The sequence below is a fragment of the Sapajus apella genome, unplaced genomic scaffold (assembly GCF_009761245.1).
Source record: "Sapajus apella isolate SASKATOON/1434 unplaced genomic scaffold, GSC_monkey_1.0 scaffold5, whole genome shotgun sequence".
Taxonomy (NCBI): Eukaryota; Metazoa; Chordata; class Mammalia; order Primates; family Cebidae; genus Sapajus; species Sapajus apella.
Window position 1 is genome coordinate 37,173,502 of NW_022436945.1, and position 16,217 is coordinate 37,189,718.

The window sequence follows — 16,217 nt, forward strand, 5'->3', positions numbered from 1 at the left end:
ATTATATAATAATAAATATATCTATTATATATAAATAGATATATAAATATATCTGTTATACACTATTATATATAATATATATATCTATTATAGTGTAACTATATCTATTATAATAGATATATATAATATATATCTATTATATATATTATATATATAATAATATCTCCATATATATATATGTGAGAGTTTATTAAGTATTAACTTATACAATCACAAGGCCCCACAATAGGCTGCCTGAAAGCTGAGAAGAAAGGAGAGCCAGTCTGAATTCCAAAACTAAAGAACTTGAAGTTCGATGTTTGAGGACGGGAAGCATCCAGCACAGGAGAAAGGTGTAGCCTGGGACGCTAGGCCCATCTCGCTTCTTCACATTTTTTCTGCCTGCTTTATATTTGCTGGTAACTGACTAGACGGTTCCCACCCAATTAAGGGTGGATCTGCCTTCCCCAGCACACTGACTCAAATGTTGATCTCTTTTGGCAATGCCCACACAAACACACCTGGCATTAATACTTTGTATCCCTCAATCCAATCAAGTTGACATTCAGTATTAACCATCATACATACATATTTTCACTAAAAGATATGTAGAAAAATGTTCATAGCAACACTGATCTTAATAGTTAAAAATTGGGCAGCTTCCAGCAAGACCAATGCAGAAGGTGGATGATTTCTGCATTTCCAACTGAGGTACCCGGTTCATCTCACTGGGACTGGTTAGGCAGTTGGTGCATCCTACAGCCTATGGAGGGTGAGGAGAAGCAGGGTGGGGTGTCGCCTCACCTGGGAGGCACAAGGGGTTGGGGAACTCCCTTCCCTAGCAAAGGGAAGTTGTGAGGGACTGTGCTGTGAGGAACAGTTCATTCAGGCCCAGATACTATGCTTTTCCCAGAGTCTTTGCAACCTACAGACCAGAGATTCTCTCGGGTGCCTATGACACTAGGGCCCCGGGTTTCAAGCACAAAACTGGGCAGCCATTTGCACAGACACTGAGCTAGCGGCAGGAGTTTTTTTTTTCGTACCCCAGTGGTGCCTGGAATGCCAGTGAGACAGAATCCTTCCTTCACTCCCCTGGAAAGGGGGCTGAAGCCAGGGGGCCAAGTTGTCTAGCTCAGCAGATCCCACCTCCACAGAGCCCAGGGAGCTAAGATCCACTGGCATGAAATTCTCACTGCCAGCACAGCACTCTGAATTCGACCTGGGATGCTGGATCTTGGTGGGGGGAGGGGCAGCTGGCATTACTGAGGCTTGAGAAGGCGGATTTTCCCCTCACAGTGTAAACAAAGCCCCTGGGAAGTTCGGACAGGGTGGAGCCCACCGCAGCTCAGCAACACCACTGTAGCCAGACTGCCTCTTTAGATTCTTCCTCTCTGGGCAGGGCATCTCTGAAAGAAAGGCAGCAGCCCCAGTCAGGGGCTTATAGATAAATATCCCATCTCCTTAGGTCAGAGCACCTGGGAGAAGGGGCATCTGTGGGCACAGCTTCAGCAGACTTGAAAATTCCTGCCTACTGGTTCTAAAGAGAGCAGCAGATCTCCCAGCATAGTGCTCAAGCTCTGCTAAGGGACAGACTGCCTCCTTAAGTAGGTCCCTGACTCCCATGCCCCCTGATAGGGAGACATCTTTCAGCAGGGGTTGATAGACACCACATACAGGAGAGCTCTGGCTGGCACCTGGAAGGTGCCCCTCTGGGACAAAGCTTCCAGAGGAAGGAGCAGACAGCAATCTTTGTGTTTCTGCAGCCTCCACTGGTGATACCCAGGCAAACAGGGTCTGGAGTGGACCTGCAACACACTCCAGAAAACCTGCAGAAGAGGGGCCTGACTTTTAGAAGGAAAACCAACAAACAGCAATAGCATCAACATCAACAAAAAGAACAACCATGCAAAAATTCCATCCAAAGGTCACCAACAGCGAACACCAAAGGTAGATAAACCCATGAAGATGAGGAAAAACCAGTGCAAAATGGCTGAAAATTCCAAAAACCAGAATGCCTCTTCTCTTCCAGAGGATCACAACTCCTCATCAGCAAGGGAACAAAACTGAACAAATAATGAGTTTGACAAACTGACAGAAGTAGGTTTCAGAAGGTGGGTAATAACAAATTCCTCCTAGCTAAAGGAGCATGTTCTAACCCCAATGCAAGGAAGCTAAGAACCTTGAAAAAAGGTTAGAGGAATTGCTAACTAGAATAACCAGTTTACAGACGAATATAAATGACCTGATGGAGCTGAAAAACACAGCACGAGAACTTCATGAAGCATACACAAGTATCAATAGCCAAATCGATCAAACGGAAGAAAGGATATCAGAGATTGAAGACCAACCTAATGAAATAAAGCATGAAGACAAGATTAGAGAAAAAAGAATGAAAAGTGATGAGCAAAGGCTCCAAGAAATATGGGACTATGTGAAAAGACCAAACCTACATTTGATCGGTATACCTGAAAGTGATGGGGAGAATGGAAACAAGTTGGAAAACACACTTAAGGATATTATCCAGGAGAACTTCCCCAACCTAGCAAGACAGGCCAACGTGCAAATTCAGGAAATACAGAGAACACCACAGGGATACTCCTTGAGAAGAGCAACCCCAAGACACATAACTGTCAGATTCACCAAGGTTGAAATAAAGGAAAAAAAATGTTAAGGGCAGCCAGAGAGAAATGTCGGGTTACCCACAAAGGGAAGCCATCAGACTAACAGCAGATCTTTCTACAGAAATCCTACAAGACAGAAGAGAGTGGGGGCCAATATTCAACATTATTAAAGAAAAGAATTTTCAACCCAGAATTTCATATCCAGCCAAACTAAGCTTCATAAGTAAAGGAGAAATAAAATCCTTTACAGACAAGCAAATGCTGAGAGATTTTGTCAGCACCAGGACTGCCTTACAAGAGCTCCTGAAGAAAGCACTAAATATTGAAAGGAAAAATCAGTACCAGCCACTACAAAAACAAACCAAAATGTAAAGATCATTGACACTATGAAGAAACTGCATCAACTAATGGGCAAAATAACCAGCTAGCAGCACAATGAGAGGAGCAAATTCACACATGACAATACTAATCTTAAATGTAAATGGGCTAAATGGCCCAATTAAAAGTCACAGACTGGCAAATTGGATAAAGAGTCAAGACCCATCAGTGCACTGTATTCAGGAGACCCATCTCACATGTAAAGACACACATAGGCTCAAAATAAAGGGATGGAGGAAGATTAACCAAGGAAATGGAAAGAAAAAAAAAAGCAGGGGTTGCAATCTTAGTCTCTGATAAAACAGACTTTAAACCAACAAAGATTAAAAGAGACAAAGAAGGGCATTACATAATGGTAAAGGGATCAATGCAACAAGAGGAGCTAACTATCTTAAATAAATATGTACCTAATATAGGAGCACCCAGATTCATAAAGCAAGTTCTTAGAGACCTACAAAAAGACTTAGGCTCCCACACAATAATGGTGGGAGGCTTTAACACCCAACTGTCAATATTAGACAGACCAACGAGACAGAAAATTAACAAGGATATCCAGGATTTGAACTCAGCTGAGGACCAAGCAGACCTAATAGGTATCTACAGAGCTCTTCACCCCAAATCAACAGAATATACATTCTTCTCAGCACTACATCATATTTATTCTAAAATAGACCACATAATTGGAAGTAAAACACTCCTCTGCAAATGAAAAATAATGAAAATCATAACAGTCTCTCAGACCACTGTGCAATCAAATTAGAACTCAGGATTAAGAAACTCACTCAAAACCACACAACTACATGGAGAATGAACAATTTGATCCTGAATGGCTATTGGGTAAATCATAAAATTAAGGCAGAAATAAATAAGTTCTTTGAAATCAGTGAGAACAAAGACACAGCATACCAGAATCTCTGGGACACAGCTAAAGCAGTGTTTAGAGAGAAATTTATAGCACTAAATCCCCACAGGATAAAGCAGGAAAGATCTAAACTCGACACCCTAACATTACAATTAAAAGAACTAGAGAAACAAGAGCAAACAAGTTCAAAAGCTAGCAGAAGACAGGAAATAACTAAAATCATAGTTGAACTGAAGGAGATAGAGACACAAAAAAATCCTGCAAAAAAATCAATGAATCCAGGAGCTGGTTTTTTGAAAAGATGAACAAAATAGATAGGCCACTAGCCAGACTAATAAAGAATAAAGGAGAGATGAATCAAATAGACAAAATAAAAAATAATAAAGGGGAGATCACCACTGATCCCACAGAAATACAAACTACCATCACAGAATACTATCAACACCTCTATGCAAATAAACTAGAAAATCTAGAAGAAACGGATAAATTCCTGGACACATACACCCTCCCAAGACTAAACCAGAAAAAGTCAAATCCCTAAATAGACCAATAACAAGTTCTGAAATTGAGGCAGTAATTAATAGCCTACCAAACAAAAAAAGCCCAGGACCAGACAGATTCCAAGCTAAATTTTACCAAAGGTACAAAGAGGAGCTATTACCATTCCTTCTGAAACTATTCCAAACAATAAAAAAGAGGGACTCCTCCTTAACTCATTTTATGAGGCCAACATCATCCTGATACCAAAATCTGGCAGAGACACAAAGAAAAAAGAAAATTTCAGGCCAATATCCCTGATGAACATCGATGTGAAAATCCTCAATAAAATACTGGCAAACTGAATCAGGAGCACATTAAAAAGCTTATCCACTAGGCTGGAGTGCAGTGGCACAATCATGGCTCACTTCAGCCTTGACCTACTGGGCTCCTGTCTCAGCCTCTGAGTAGCTAGGACTACATGCATGCATGCATGCATCACTATACCCAGCTAATATATACATATATATATATATATATATATGTATATAATCTTTTATAGAGAGGGGATCTCACTTTGTTGCCCAGGCTGGTCTCGAACTGGGCTCAAGCTATTCTTCCACCTCAGCCTCCCAAAGTGCTGAGATTATAGGTATGAGCCACCACACCCGGCCCAAACATTTCTGAGACCACCAGTTGAATTATCAAGTCTCTTCTTGTACCTGATTCTCATTGGAAATAATACACATTTATTGAGTGTCATTGATATATAAAGATACCATTCTCTGAGTGGGGGAAATATAATTTAAAAGTCACAACTACTGACAATCAACAACTTAAACTCTAATGAGGATCATAAACTTGTTCCCACAGAACCATGATACAGGGTGGGAAAGTGTGCAAATAGTGGGCTCCTATTGTTAGACTTCATGGTAATTACACTTGTGCTTTCTCCAATATGTTTCTTCGTATGGTACTCCTGAAGCACTCAGAACAATACAGATCAATTTCTGGTCATTCCTACAAAGAGTGCAGGCAAAGTTAAGATTTCACTGTAATTGCTGGTTGTTTCATCTCAAATTCAAAATCCTGGATTTCCGAAACAATGGAGCTTGATGTCACATTTGGTTATCTTGCTTTTATCTCCTCTTCTGGAAAGAACAAGCCTTCCTGAAAATTACAAAGGCACTTACTGTGACAAAATAAAACTCTGAAACTGTCCAATCTCACATGCAAAAAGTATAAAATCACAGAATTAAAATCAAGTTCTGGATTTTCCTGGAAATAGAATGTCACCAGGATCTGTTCAAAGATGAGCTTCGATTACATCCTATAACAGTGTTTAAAACCCACATGCAAAAAAACTGCCATCAGTATAATCAGATATGTGCAAAAACAATTTGATAAATAACATATACGAAGATTATATTAACAAAAGACATTTCCAGAATGCTAACATTCATGTGGTTTACAAAGGTGCATTTTCTGCAAAGATCTATACAGACCAAAAGCATGAAATTCTGCAAGGGAGGCCCCTTTATCCCATGAGTTGGCGGAATTTATTTTTATCTTCTATGCATGGATCACTGGAGTGATGAATGTCATTCATCTTGAAGAAGGAAGCATTCTAAGCTTTGTGAAGGGTCAGATTTTCATGTACCCTTAAGGGTTCCTGTGGCTATGATCATGAGGAGCAGTCACTATGAAGACTGCTGTGAAGCCTTTTTCATTTCTTCACATTTGAGATGTTAAATATTTTACAGAAAAATAAGAGTGTACAAGTCCATCTCACACATAGAAAAACATAGATTGTCTGAATAGTCTTAAATTTTTTTAATTTTTAAAAGCCTGTGATCTTTGCACTGCTTTCAAGAGTCAGCAACTCTAAGGGAAAATATTCACCATAAGTGTCCCCATATGGTGAAGATATTCACAATAAGTGACAGTTTTGCAAGATGATTCTTTGGGTTGGCATTCCATTTCAGGTCACCAGGTTTCTGCAATCTCTGTGAGTGCCCTCAGCAGGTCGGCAAATGTAGGGCGGCCTTTGGGTTTCTAGAAAAGGGAGATGTGGTTGGTTAGCTCAGCTTAACCCACTTATGCCAAGTGTTCCATTTTTGGAACGCTAAACATGTGGGAGTTATTTATATCCTAATGCTCAAGGTCATCACCAAGGTCTGATTTTTCACTCATGCAAAAATTCAAAAAATTGCAACCTGCAGCATAAATGGGTCCAGGATCACTCAGAGACCAGCTCTGGAACTTGCTGGCAGAGACCTGAATCCAGGCCGGCTCTTCCGAAAAAGGAAAAGAAAGTTATCTTGAGTGACATACCACAGCATGATTGGCAGTTGAGTGAGACATGAGTATGAAAATGTTAGCGAATGCTGCAAAAATAAAATGGCTAGACCTGCAAACACTAGCCACATGTGGCTATTTAAATTTAAATTCCCTAAGATTACGTAAATGTTTAAATTCAGTCACGCTAGCCACTTTTCAAGTACCCAATAGCCAGAAGTGGCTGCCATATTGGACCGCGTGGATGTAGAACGTTCTCAGCATTGCAGGAAGTTCTCTAGGACATCCCTACCCTAGAGATCTAGTTGGATGACTTGACATGTGTGAGGTAAAGAAAAGTCTGGGAGAAGGGACATCTAGAGCACCAGGCTCCCAAGCTCAGCTTGAGGTATCTATGATACCTGAGCCCCTACAGAAAGGAGGATTTCAGTCAGAAAGCAAAAGGCATGTTTTCATGAGGGACCCTGAAGATCCTGGGGCACAGGTTGTGTCGTCTTTAGTCTCCATCAACAGAAACATAAGAGTGTAGAAGTCCCTCTCAGCCATAGAAAATGATTGCTGCATATTCTTACATTTTAAAAAGTTTTAAAAGCCTGTGTTCTTTGCACAGTTTTCAAGAGTCAGCAATTCTATAGGAAGATATTCACCATAAGTGACCCCATATCTCTGGCTATGGAGCCAGGGATTGGAGCATTTTTCCTATATTTCACCTAGGGGTGTCGTTTGGCTTTGATTCCATGAGGAAGAAGAGACGGAATTGTCAGTGTCTTTGAAAACCATGGGAAACAGAGCTACTCATAGTAGCCCCATTTTCGTAGGTGTCACTGACAGCAGTGTCAGCGGAAAGACACCCCTCTCCATGGCTTATAAACAGAGAGCATCAATAAAATAAACAGAGCAGAAGACAGCAGAAGTGCATTTGAGAGTCCTCATTCAGACTCTGGGAATAAATTGTTGAGCTCTCTGAGGAGCCTGAGTTTCTGTGCATACAGCTCTGAAATGTGTCTTTCAATGATAATATAATCCCATTTGACTCTAATCCCCTAAGCAAGTGGGGTAAAGTTTTAGGCAAAATCAACTTTTGCACCTGGCATAATGGCTCACATCTATAATCCCAGCACTTTGGGAGGCCAAAGTGGGAGGACTGCTTGAGGCCAGAAGTTTGAGGCCAGCCTGGGCAACAAAGTGAGACCCCATCTCTACAAAACATTTTAAAAAATTAGTGGGTCCCAGCTATTCAGAAATGCTGGGGTGGCTGGATCTCTTAAGCCTAGGACATCAAGGCTGCAGTGAGCTGTGATCACACCACTGCACTCCAGTCTGGGCAACAGAGGAAGACTCTGTCTCAAAAATAAATCAACGTTTTCAAACAAATAAGCCAACATAACCACACCATTGTTTTAATCAATGTTCTGACTGCAATTTGAGACTAACGTTCTTTACGTGGGCCTTCTGACAGCACCCTGCTTATCACTTCCCTTCCCCTTCTCTGTCTCAGCTCCACAGATACACAACCTCTCAATAAGTATTATATTACACACACACCTACATGTGTATTGTTTCATACACAACATATACTTCTGAGCTACTTACACTGTTAGGGCAAAGATACTCCTAAAACAGCTATTTCTTACTACTTACTGAACATTTTTCTATACATTTTTCTTACAGCTTGCTGAATATTTTTCTATGTCTTTTAAGATTCCTTGTAGAGCAGTTAATATATGTAAAATATTTTCATACGTTGGGGCTCTCTATAAATGTAATGCTTCTTGGACTATGAATAACCACATCATTCTTAAAATATTCAATATTCCATTATTTGTGGATTGATAATCAAGTGCTTTATTTTTTCACCCAGGAGGAAACGTCTCATCAAGCTGTAATTTTTCTAGGCTGAAACTGTTAGCTGGAAAGAGAGCAAAGCTCTCAAAATCACAGGGAAGTTCGCTGAGAAAGGCAGAAGTGTGTTGAGTCAGTGCCCAGAGGTGGAACAGACGCCCCTCTGGCTGTATCTTTAAGCTTGGCATTTCAGCAAACAGGAAAACTAAGTTCTGGAGCAATTTCTTCCTGACTGGAACTTCCTGACGCACTTCTGCCTCCATTCCTATTCTAGTTTAATCTCCAGCAGGATTCCTGAGTGCCGGAAAAGACATGAAACCCATCACTATTAGTGTTGAAAAAAGCAAGACAAAGGAAAGTTTAGTGAAGTAAATGGAAACGCTATCTTTCTTTTTCAATGTGGAAGTTTAACAAATCTGGTTCTATACTTTTAGTTTCCACCAGTAATTCCTTTTTTTTTTTTTTTTTTTTTTTTGTTTTCTGTTTGAGATGGAGTCTCGTTCTGTTGCCCAGGCTGGAGTGCACAATCTCGGCTCACTGCAGCCTCCGCCTCCCGGATTCAAGCGATTCTTCTACTTCAGCCTCCCAAGTAGCTGGAATTACAGGCATGCGCCACCATGCCTGGCTAATTTTTGTATTTTTAGTAGGAACAGGGTTTCATCATGTTGGCCAGGCTGGTCTCAAACTCTTGAACTCAAGTGATCTGCCTGCCTCAGCCTCCCGAAGTGCTGGGGTTACAGGCATGCACCACAACACCTGGCTAATTTTTGTATTTTTAGTAGAGACAGGATTTCACCACGTTGGCCAGACTGGTCTCAGACTCTTGATCTCAGGTGATCTACCCACATCAGCTTCCCAAAATGCTGGGATTACATGCATGAGCCTCTGTGCCCAGCCCATTAATTCTTAAAGCTAATAAAACATCTAGTCATTGAGGCTTAAGTAACCAAGAGTTTCTGTAAGAACTAATCTCAAACAGATAAGACTCAGAAAATGCACTGAATTTCTCAGATAGGACGCCATTGTTCAAAACAAAATATATTCATGACTTTGTAGTGAGAGTTTCAGATAGAAAGAGTACGTCACACCCTCAGGATCATGACCAAGACACAGATGCCTTTTCCTGCCATGATAGCATCCTGGAGTAATGCTTGTGAATCAGGTCTGCTCTCAGATGCTGGGACTGCCAACCTTTGCAGGAAACTAAGGGACACTTACCTCATGCCAGCAGCTGTACATGACTTCGTATATGGACACTGGTGCCAGGTGAGGGCGATACAGCCTGAAGCCTTCAGAAATAGCTTCCACAACTTGCAAATTTGACTTATTTTCAAAAGGCATTTTTCCTTCTGTAAAAACTTCCCACATTAAAACTCCTGCAAACAAAAATAAATGAAAACAAGGGGTTAGAGAGAAATGATTGCTTGGGAACTGAGAGAACAATTTCAAACTACAAGGCATTATTCTTCTGCTCCAGATTTTAGGATATAACCATCCTGAATAACACCGGTTCTATCAAGGAAGCAAATCATGTGCACCTCAGTTTTCAAAGACGCCTGTAAACTGAAAATAATCTAAGTTAAAACAGTGCCTTTCCTTTTCCATGGGTCTTGATTGTCTCCCTTATCAGGAGAAAATGCCAGTAGAATTTTCATTTCTTTTTTTTTTTTTTTGGAGATGGAGTCTCACTCTGTCGCCCAGGCTGGAGTGCAGTGGTACAACCTCGGCTCACTGCAACTTCCACCTCCCGGGTTCAAGCGATTCTCCTGCCTCAGCCTCCCAAGTAGCTGGGATTACAGGTACCCACCACCACGCCCAGCTAATTTTTGTATTTTTAGTAAAGATGGGGTTTCACCATGTTGGGCAGTCTGGTCTTGAACTCCTGACCTCAGGTGATCCACCTGCCTCGGCCTCCCAAAGTGCTGGGATTATAGGCATGAGCCACCGTGCCTGGCCTAGCATTTTCATTTCTAAGTAGCACTTATGTCCCTGCACCCTGAAATCAATGAACTTTTCTGCCATTCCATAGAAACTGACAGAATTATATGAGCCTCTGCTGCCACTTAGCCAAGAGCTTCAGCCAGCAAGTGGCTCTGTCCCCTTCTTCCTGCTAAAAGATTAGACTGATGGACAGGGCCACAGAGTTATCTAGCAGGGGTTCTGTGCATAAGTAGGTATCCAATAATCCTTGATTGATTAGTGAAACTCCTGAAAGAATTCCCAATTTTAGTTCATTTAATTATTTACTTATTCTACAAATATTTACTAGACATTGATGAGAGGCCAGGCCTCTGCTAGCACCAGGAGATTTTATAAGTGTGAGATCAATCCATGTGTTTAAGGAGCTCACTGATCGGTGAGGGAGACAAGTATGTAAAATTCAGGGAGTTCTAATTGTTCTGCAATCACTTGATGAGGTCCTTACATTGTTCTTCATTGGTCTCTAAGATGCGGTCTCACAACCTAACTGCTTTTCAGTAGAGCTTCAAATGTCACCTGCTGAGACTATCCTATGTCCATGATAATGAGATTAATGACACAACCTTAACCTTATTGTATTTTTTTTTTAATTTATGTTTTAATTTGTTTTTTGAGTCAAGGTCTCGCTCTGTCACCCAGGCTGGAATGCGGTGGCACCATCCTGGCTCGCTATAACCTCAAACTCCTGGGCTCAAGCAATCCTCCTGCCTCAGCCTCCCAAGGAACTGGGGCTGCAGGTACATGCCACCACACCTGCCTAATTTTTTTTTTTTTTTATAAAGACAGAGTCTTGCTACATTGCCCAGGCTAGTCTTGAACTCCTGGTCTCATACGATCCTCCCACCTCAGCCTCCCAAAGTTCTGGGATTGCAGGCCTGAGCCACTGTGCCCAGTTTTAACCTTATTGTATTATAGACAATAAAACTGACACCCTGCTGAGGACCCAGAACCCACAGGCCTTCAGTCAGGTCTGGGTGAAAGAGGATAGATTTTTGCATATTTATTACCATTTTTTGAAAATCAACCCTGAAACTTCATTGGACATGGGTCTATGGTGTCTCTTTCTCAGTGAAGAACATTATCCAATATGAATATAAATTCACAGATTCCAAGGAAACCTATGTCTAAATTCCACAAAATCTAAAGATAATGAAGTAAATGAGATGCCACCATTTTTTAAACTCAGGTTTTAAGTTCAGGTTAACAATGGAACAATTGGAAAACAGTCAAGCTGCTTCATAGTTTAAACAATGGAGTTCATTAATTACACTCTAAACTCAACAACGTCATAAGATCATTTTTCCTTCAGGTCTCTGTGATGTGGAAAACTTGTCTGAGTTTATTTTCTAGATCAGAAGACTCTTTGTTACGGTTTTACAGTGAGTGCCCATTGAGGAAGGAAGAGATCCGAAAGGCAGACTTAATATAAGAAGGTATGTGACACCAGTTGACAGAGATAGTCGGGATGTGGTTAGAATACATAGAAGGAAGCACAATTACAAGAAGACTTAAAAAATGCTACATGAATTAGGAAATCAAACTTAAAAATAACGTATTGCCAATTTTATTAAATCAGGCTCCAGCAAATAAACATCAGATGCACTCACCAAATGACCAGACATCAGATTTACTGCTGTACTTATTGAAAAGAAAAACTTCAGGAGGGGACCACTTGATAGGGAACTTGGCTCCAAAAGAACTGATATACTCATCATCCAAAACGTACCTACAGGTATCAGATTCAAAACACATTGTGTTAATTACCTCCAAGCTCTATTTACTTCAGATCCCTTTAGTCAACTTTGACTTGCTAAAAGACAAAGTATTTTACCCCAGAAAGGTTGTGGACTCCTTCTTGTTAGTACTGAGTGTGAAAGTATCCCTAATAATGTTTCCTCCTCAAACTAAGTCTTAATTGTGCTTTTTTAAATGTGGATCTCCAAAGGTCATAACCCTGCTTCAGTTCAAAACATGGCTCACATAAAGAAGCATGCTAAATGCTATAACCACCAAGGTTATAAAAAGGAAATAAAAGACCACCCTTCCTAGGGGTGAGGAAAGAAAGACCACTCTTCTTAAAATGGAAATGAATGATTCAAAGTTGGATGCCAAATTTCCTTCCATGTACGTGTTTTTTTGTGGGGCATAGAGAAGGAGGAAAAGTACAAGTATATGAACATAATGCTTCTGATGTGACAAATCTCTAATGCATTAGAATGGCCCTATATGGAAAAAAATCAAGAATAACTACTGTCTCCTTAAAAAAATAACAAACAAGTTGAACCCTCTCTGTTTTTTGAGAATTGTACACAGGGATGTCCAAATGTGAGAATCTGCAGAGAAGAGACAAAAACCAACATGTGCTTGTTTCCCCTTAAATATACAATAGAGTGTTTTCACGTGTATTAACGCTGCCCCTACTCTCTCACACTCCTTTGTTTACATACTCTACCTCCCTCCACCTATCAGCCTTTTACTGAGTCAGAGGGCATTCTACTTAGGTAAAGAATGAATACCAGAAAACAAAGGGAGAAAAGCCATTGTCTATAGATTTTGAGTTTTTCAAGTCTAGGATCTTCAGAGAAGAAAGACTGAGTTGTCAACAAAATCTTTTGGAAAATGGGCCATGAACAGGAGTGAGATCTCACCACCACCACCACCATTACCACCACTATCCAGAAAAAGATCCCTTGAGCCAGAGGAGTAGGGGAAATAGAAGGGAAAGGAAAGGGCTACTAGACATTAATAGGTCGCTGAGTTAGGGTCCTGTATCTTGTACCCTGTAAGGGCTGCCCAACCCACATAGCAGGAAAAGGAGCTCCTACTCCCACATTAGACTGGTGGGATTTAAAGGTGAAACAGAACTTGTGCTCTTTTTCCCAGGTTGAGCCCTAGGAAAGGCAGAAAGATACCAGTGAACAAATGGCTGTGGATGTGCCTAGGTAAATGAGATCTGAGATCACACCACGGAGTTTTGTAATCATAAAGAATACCACCCAGGCGAGATTGCTCACACCTGTAATCACAGCACTTTGGGAGGCCGAGGTGGGTGGATCATTTGAGGTCAGGAGTTCAAGACCAGCCTGGTCAACATGATGAAACCCCATCTCTACCAAAAATAAAAGATTAGCTGGGTGTGGTGGCATGTACCCATAGTTACAGCTACTCAGGAGGCTGAGGCAGGAGGATAGCTTGAGCCTGGGAGGTTGAGGTTGCAGTGAGCCAAGATAGCACCACTACACTCTAGCCTGGGCAACAGAGCAAGGCTCCATCAAAAAAAAAAAAAAAAAAAAAAAAAAAAAAAAAAAAAGAGAATGCCAATTCTGAAGGAATCTTGCAGAAAAAAAACAGTATGGGTTAGCAGCTACCTGTTTGAATGGCTAGCCAAAGACAAGACCAGAGGACGGTGGCCACAAGAATGCCATGTACACAGATAACAAAAGGCCCAGTAAGCCACCTCCCTACCAGTACTATAGCCAAGTTCGAAGAACTTGGACTTCGAAGCTCAGGGAAGCCAGGGAGAAACCCCAAATTCACTGGGATTATATTTCTAGCACCACTCCCAAAAAAGGATGCTCAAAATTTAAACTACATTGAGTTGTAGAAAAATATGGTTAAATTTTTCGCACTCATGAAGTGTAGACTTAAAGTCAACTACTATACTTAATAATAGAAATATTTGGTGAGGACATAGAAAAATCAGAGCTGAACAAATACATATATTTCTTTTATATATATATATATATATATTCTAATATACATATATATATATCAGAAAAGCTTTTTTTCTTCACCTTCCTCAGTGGACTGAGAAATTTCTTTTTTAATTTTAAGATGTCCCATAGTTTTGTTAAAAGATCAGAAGAATAGCCCACAGTAAATGTTTCCCTCACAGCTAAAACTGGTGTATGTCCTAAAATTCAAAGTAGATCAGTAGGCCATACAATCAGGCCTACAACCTAGGAAGACAAAAACATCCAGCAGTGTCTTTAGTTTACCAGTACACAATGTAAGATTCCTTCTTATGAGTAAAGAAACAAACAAAATACATATATATACATAGCATGTACCTCGTCATTCCAAAGTCCGAAATTTTTACTATGCACGTTGAACTGACCAAACAATTTCTTGCCGCCTATGAAAAAGAAGAAAAGAATCCAAGTTTGAATACAAGATTTTCTTTCAAGAGTTTTTCCTCTCCTCTTCCATAGCTTATTTGGGCCCCACACTACCTCTCTGTGTGAATAGCCAAGTGATTTTTATGGTGATATTCATCAGCGGTATAGATTCAATAGTCTTCACTTTTTTTTTTTTTTTTTTTTTTTTTTCACAGGGTCTGGCGTTTCAGCCCGGGGGGGGTGCAATGGTATAATGCTGGCCCACTGCAACCTTCCCCTCCTGAGGTCAAACCATCCTCCCACCTTGGCCTCTCAAGTAGCTGGTACTACAGGTACATGCCACCATGCCCAGCTAATTTTTGTATTTTTAGTAGAGATGGGGTTTCACCATGTTATGCAGCCTGGTCTTGAACTTGTAGGCTCAAATAATCCACCCATCTTGGCTTCCCAAAGTGCTGGGAATACCGGCATAAGCCACCATGCCCAGCCTGCCTTCATATTATTAATGATGATTAATTCAATCTAAAAGATGATACAACTATGAATCTTGGCATAGAAAAATAGTGTAATTTTTTAACTTGTCTTTATAGGAAAGCCCAAAATACAAAACAGATAAGGCATAGTCATTTTATATGTTTGGGATCTCTACTACATAATCAAAATTAAAATTATATTTTAAAACATATTTCACTCAAGATAACTATTTACGGTGATAATTTCATATTTCTTAAAATTATCACAATGAACTAAATATAATGCTATGTAGAAACAATACATTTGATGTCCAAGCAATTCATTGTCAGAAACTTAATCAAGAAAATCATTGATTTGATTATTTAGATTCATGTAGGTAAACTAGATAAACTATTCGACAGAATTTTCCTGTTTTCAGCTAATTTCTGGTTCAGTTAGTCAAGCAACAAAAGCAAAAAACTTGAAATAATAAATCACAAGGAACCAGTTTAGAAGATGCAGGAAGTCCTAGCAATGGCCAAACCACAAGAATAGTTGACAGGGAAAAGGCTCATTGTTCACTGATATATTATAAGTAGCATATAGGTAGATGAAATAGAACACAAAAGAAAATGAGCAATCAAGGAAAAAAAGAACAGGGATAGGAGGACCTCTGAGAAGCCATTTAGAGCAAATAAAATGACCAGAACTGTCACCCAGTTGTTATCTAAAAAGACAAACTGCAAAGACTAGAAAAGTGAGGTAGGTGAAGTTGATACCATATCCATCCATTCAAAAATTTGCTCATTGCTCCTAGGTGCTGAATACTGGGGAATGTTCCATAAGAAATTTTTTTAAAAACGATCTATTGCTGTAGAAGCAATACTTAGCATTGCTGAGCTCTTCTACATGCTAGACACTGTTTATTAATTTGTGTAATTCTCCCAACAAACCCATATGATAAAGGTGCTATAATTAATAACACCTTACTGGTTAACTAGCTTGCCCAAGGTCGCACAGCTAGTAGGAAACAGAGATAATATTTCAACCCAGCTAGCCTGGCTCCAGTGCAGTAGTTCTCAACCTCAACTTCACATGGGGCTCATCAGGGGAATTTTCAAATGATACTGATGCCTGGGTTTCAGCCACAGAGATTCTGATTTAATTGGTCTGGGGTTTGGCCTAGCTACTGCGATTTTTCTAAAAGCT

At 40.2% G+C, this 16,217-nt stretch overlaps 1 protein-coding gene across 4 annotated transcripts in view; it reads right to left on the bottom strand.

Annotated features, from left to right (window-relative positions):
* TXK (TXK tyrosine kinase) overlaps positions 1-16,217 on the bottom strand; it is a 110,290-nt gene that overhangs the window by 36,735 nt on the left and 57,338 nt on the right. For 2 of the 4 annotated variants that reach the window (XR_004267508.1, XM_032274106.1), the window contains exons 12-14: positions 14,508-14,572; positions 12,045-12,163; positions 9,676-9,833 (exon numbers count right to left, since the gene is read on the bottom strand). Coding sequence is in view for 2 of the 4 variants with exons in the window: in XM_032274106.1 (XP_032129997.1) it covers positions 9,676-9,833; positions 12,045-12,163; positions 14,508-14,572 (342 nt within the window). In the remaining 2 variants the exon portion in view is untranslated. Of the gene's footprint in view, positions 1-4,875; positions 6,373-9,675; positions 9,834-12,044; positions 12,164-14,507; positions 14,573-16,217 lie in introns of those variants that run through there. The other 2 variants (XR_004267507.1, XM_032274105.1) reach the window with 2 other exon arrangements.